The sequence below is a fragment of the Brienomyrus brachyistius genome, chromosome 25, assembly GCF_023856365.1.
Source record: "Brienomyrus brachyistius isolate T26 chromosome 25, BBRACH_0.4, whole genome shotgun sequence".
In the NCBI taxonomy this organism is placed as follows: Eukaryota; Metazoa; Chordata; class Actinopteri; order Osteoglossiformes; family Mormyridae; genus Brienomyrus; species Brienomyrus brachyistius.
The window spans coordinates 11,977,302-11,982,483 of NC_064557.1; the positions used below are offsets into that span (position 1 = coordinate 11,977,302).

At 51.8% G+C, this 5,182-nt stretch overlaps 1 protein-coding gene across 1 annotated transcript in view; it reads right to left on the reverse strand.

The window, feature by feature from the left end:
• Nucleotides 1-358: 358 nt before the first annotated feature.
• Nucleotides 359-5,182, reverse strand: part of tusc3 (tumor suppressor candidate 3) — a 24,119-nt gene continuing 19,295 nt past the window's right edge. Inside the window, exons 7-10 of the mRNA XM_048996537.1 lie at nucleotides 3,214-3,277; nucleotides 2,234-2,308; nucleotides 659-749; nucleotides 359-510 (exon numbers count right to left, since the gene is read on the reverse strand). Coding sequence (XP_048852494.1) covers nucleotides 495-510; nucleotides 659-749; nucleotides 2,234-2,308; nucleotides 3,214-3,277 — 246 coding nt within the window. The 3' untranslated portion in view covers nucleotides 359-494. The remainder of the gene's footprint in view (nucleotides 511-658; nucleotides 750-2,233; nucleotides 2,309-3,213; nucleotides 3,278-5,182) is intronic.

The window sequence follows — 5,182 nt, forward strand, 5'->3', positions numbered from 1 at the left end:
CCGGTCCTCTTCAGCTGATTCTCCGGGTCCATCTCCTTCATATTTTTATAGCTCACCTGTCATTACCAGCTGCCACCTGCTATGCACTACTGTCCCCCAATTGCATCGGTGCGCCTGGCACTGCCGCAAGTCCAAGCGGCAGGCTGCTATAACCATAATACCCACAGGATCTGGCACAGGGTCGTCGGAGCAGGCAGAGGCCTGGATCTTCTCTGCTTCATGAAAGGAGGGGGGGGGGGGTCTTCTCCACAGGGGATGATACATTTCTAAGACTGTAACAGGCAAACAGAGTGGTGTGTGTGTGTGTGGGAGACACATAAGCCAGTGCAACCAATCAAAACGCAAGGTAGTACAAAGATGGTGGACCACAAGTTAGCTGGATGTTTATTAGGTGCCGAATAACGTTACACGGTTGAAATACAAACAAAAACTGCTTCGGAAGCAGGTGACGCAGGCAGCAGGTGGATGGCGCGTAGCTGGATAGCGCCTCCCGCTTACTTAATGAGGAAGCTGCAAACAGGAAACAGGGACATTTAACCACAAGCCTCACACTCCCAAAAGAAGGTCATGTTACACCGTCCGTCGAATGTTGCGGTCAGCTGGATGCCGTATGTCTATGACGACGACGCCCCCCCCCCCCCCCCCCGCCCCAGCTTACCTGTACGGGTATCCATGGTACTTGGACCTGAAGATGGAGAGCAGGAAGCTGAAGAAGAAGACCACCAGGCCCAAACCGACCAGACAGATAACTGCAAGCAAAGCACAAATGGTCAAAGAGGAGGCACTGATTCACAGACGGGGACACGGATCCGTTCTAATAAACGGAAGGGCAGGTGTCCGATTTATATAGCAAAAGGAAGAATGAGGGGAAGACGAATGAACAACAGTGGAGGCCCCTTCTGCAACATGAGCGCCTAATTTTCCCTAATCAGGGCTGTATCTCTCCCTGCCGGCAAAGGCCAAGCCCAATTACCAGCTCGACTTCGCCGTCCCAATTACAGGGCGCCTCCTTGTACACTGTCCATCTCAGAGCGGCCACGAAGCTGTCAGCCGGGGGATGGGGTCGATTCTCACGCAGGGAGGGGCCTAAGGATGCCATCATAAAGCATGGTGTACACACGCCAAACAGCCCTTCATGTTCATTAAGGTTAGACGCTTTTCATTAGTGCAGGTATGTGTGACTGTAAAGAGATGCACCTCCACGCATAACCTGCAGGGGGCAGGCATTTATCCAAAGCCCCGGAGTTGGTTTTAGATCCAAGGCTCTAAACTCTACCAGCTACGGGATTTGAACTAGCAACCTTCCGGAATCTAGCGCAGATTCCTGACCTACAGATCCACAGACAGGACAGAGATGCCCTGTGTGTCAAACCCCAGAGAGGCCAAGGTGGGACTGGAGCACGAGTCTTTGCAAACTCATCTCCCATAATGCATAGCATGGAACATCGTTATGTATTTGTATAACAGCATCATATCGGCTCTGTGTCAATGTTACCATTGAAAGAATCAGCAGAAAGCAGCTATGATCTAGGAGGCCCTTCACTGCGCTGTGGGGTCAGGTTCAGGCTCTCACCCGGGTCACCAGCCCCCATGGTGCTGTACTTTCAGGTGCTAAAAACAGCAACCGACTCCTGAGTTTGTCATAGCAGTGGAATAAACAGGCAGAAATACCACATCATTTACATAATAGGCATAATTCCTCCAATTTGCATATTAAACAGTGCAAACGGAGAGGGAACGGCAGAAAGTCATTAAATGGAATGACGGAGCAGAGAACCAGGAGGCGACTGACACGAAAACAAAGCCGACGTCTCTGCCCGCATGACGGGGCACACGCAGACTGGGCTTCACGGCCTATTCAGGATGATCCTGCTTCAGAGGCTCCACACCACATAAGCGCCCGGGGGACGGAGCCCCATATTCATAGCTGATCCATCACTCCCTCCATCTGAGCCCAATGATAATTTGCTGGTTTGTTCTCGCTCAGAGCTGCATTACGATCCCATTCGTTAAAAGCCTTGTATCTGTACAGCTGTACGAGATTCTCTGTCGCTAACGACGCATAACGACGCATCGCTACTGTGACAATGGAACAATAGGAACGAGTGGCTCCAACTCATCGGCGTCCGGGGCTGGCGGGCCGCCCGAGAGCCCGTTTGGACCCACTCCAGAGCTCAGTGACAGCGGCGCGGAGAGCCTTGGTTTCCGAAGTCAGTCAGAAAGCGAAACTCACTCCTCCTCTTTCCCACGTCCCCCTTGGAGGTCGCTGCCTCGTTCAGAAGAACCATCCCCATGGTGATGGCAGCATCTGCGCTTGTTGTCAAGGAAACACAGGCAGCCATGAAGCTGACCTCAAGATTTCACATTGTTTCTCTCTTTAAGAATTCAACTCGCACTCTAAAAACTGTACCTGTTGTAGGTCTGAGGTTCGGGTCGTTTTGAAGACGTCTTGGAATATCTTACCGTGTCTCCTGCAGATCTTGAAAACTTGTTTGCGGCTGCTGTTTTAAGACTTATCCGAATTCAAAACGGCTCAGAGTTTTCAAAAGCAATTACAATATTGGTCTTCAGGCAGTGGTATATGACAGCAGCCTTTAAATCCGCCACGATCTGGGCAGAATGGCACTTTGAAGGAGACATACCCACAAACCACAGAAGCAGGAATGATCACATGAAGTGGGGCCAGGATAGCAGCACATTGTCATGTGGACAGAAGCCCCCTCTGCTGTAGGGGGGGCTGCAGGAACAGGGTCACATCAGCATGATGACAGGGTTACGACTCTGCTGGAGGGGAGAGCTGGTCACCAAATCCCAGGGCGGACTGCGTGGCCAAGCTGTCCTGCTGTCTGTCAATGCTAATCTACAAATCTGCTCGAAATATCCTACACACACCGAGGTGTCTGGCAGCTGCACTTTCCGGAACAATCCTCGCCAGGAACCGCAACACGGGCAGATTTCAAGCAGCCTCCCTTCTGCTGAAAAGAAAATTCAGCTTCTGGCACCACAGTTTGTCGTGAAATAAAAAATCTGTGTGAGAACGCGTGCCGACAAAGACAATATATCAGTAGAAGCAACGTCACAGGGACAGCAATTCGGGTTTGGGGAGTGGTCCATCATGGTGACAGGAGGCCTCTAGGGAGGAAAACTCGGGCACATTCAGCGGGGCCAGGACAGGCAGACGACCCGAGCGGCCGGAGATGGCAGGAAGGATACTGAGCAGCAGGATGATGTGGGACTCGGCCACAAACTGGGCCTGGCTGCTGCCGTGGATGTAGCTCTGTGGGGGAGAGAGAGGACAGGCCTGTCACCTCCAACAGTGCTCTTCATAACTGTAATTGTATACATTTGGGACACATGGTGCAGTAGGCAAAATGGGGTTTTGTAACCGAGTCTAGAGATAAAGTGAAATACGTGCAATGCTGCTGGAGAGATGGATAGAGAACGAGAGAAAAAGCGGTGAGAGAGAAAACGTGAAGTATAGAAGGGGAGGGGGGCAGGAGAAAGAGAGAGAGAGAGCAGGATATGGTTGGGGAGGAGTAGGATAAAGAAGAGGAGAGAGGAGGGGCAAGGGCAGCAAGGGAAGGAGAGGGAGACAACGAGAGACAGAAAGGCAGTGGGACAGACAGCAGCAGCAATACAGAGAGAGACAGAGACAGACAGAGGGAGCGAGAGACAGCAGCAGTGATACAGAGAGAGAGATACAGACAGAGATAGAGACAGACAGAGGGAGCGAGAGACAGCAGCAGTGATACAGAGAGAGAGACAGCAGCAGTGAAACAGAGATACAGAGAGAGAGAGAGACAGCAGTAGTGAAACAGAGAGAGATATACAGACAGATAGAGATAGACAGATGGAGAGAGAGAGACAGAGACAGCAGCAGCGATACACAGAGAGAGACAGACAGAGGGAGAGAGAGACAGAGAGACAGAGACAGCAGCAGCGATACACAGAGAGAGACAGACAGAGGGAGAGAGAGACAGACAGAAACAAAGACAGGCAGACAGAGACAGCAGCAGTGATACAGAGAGGGAGACAGAGTATGATAAAGAAGAGGATAAAGTAGGAGGGAGGGCAGTAAAGGAGGTAGTGGGAGACAGACAGAAATTGAAAGACAGACAGAGCAGGAGAGAGACAGGGACAGAGAGACACAGACAGGGACAGAGAGACACAGACAGGGACAGAGAGACACAGACAGACAGAATGGTGTACTGAGCTAAATGAGACTTCTGCAGGAATGTAAGCGGGAAAGATCCACGTCGTCCCTGCAGTGGCGAGGGGATTGCCGTTATACCCCATAAAAAGCGAGGCCTGGCCGCTCACACCAATCACACCCTGTTTCGTGAGTAACTGAGCATTAAAAACACCACATAAAATAGGAAGGTTACCCTGGAAAGCGGGTCCTTGCTGTCATGGCCGCAGCCAATCAGCTGGTCTGAGGGCCAGTAACACAAATTCATCATGTTGCGATGTGGGGGAGGGGGCTGCGTGGCCCAGGGGTCACTGTGAAGTGTCACACATCTGCTTTTGCCTATGCGTACGGGGGCGCTGTGTGTTCGTGACAGCCCGCGGCATGAGGAGGCGGGGTTATTCGCGGCATGGCCTGCAGACACCCACGTTGCGAGCACGAGCAGTACCACTGGCATCAAGGTTCTGCTTAAATTATTCATATTCTTCAATGACAGGAGCATCTCAGCAAAGATTACTGACAAGATATTGGTGCTTTATAGGCAATAAAGCCGCTGGAATGAAAATGACCTCCAGTGGCGTCACCACATCAGCTCACCAGAGCACCCCCACGTCTGCTTTGGGATCGCCTGAGTTTGTTTAAGTAAATAAGGAATAGATACTTGCTATTTTAAGAGATGGGCTGTGCGCGTGACCCCACGCTCCCCATGTGGTGCACATAACAATCTGGCAGGTTTAACAAACTGAGCAGTGAGGAAGAGCTGCATACCAACTGCTAAGGCCACGTATAACCAGACCAGAGCTGTCCACAGACCCACCCTTGTGAATCCACATCCCCCAGCCTCCGATGATGACCCGCCATTGTGCATCCACATCCCCCAGCTTCCGATGACCCGCCATTGTGCGTCCACATCCCCCCAGCCCTCCGATGAAGACCCAACCTTTTGCATCCACATCTCCCCCAGCCTCTGATAAAGACCTACCCTTGTGCATCCAC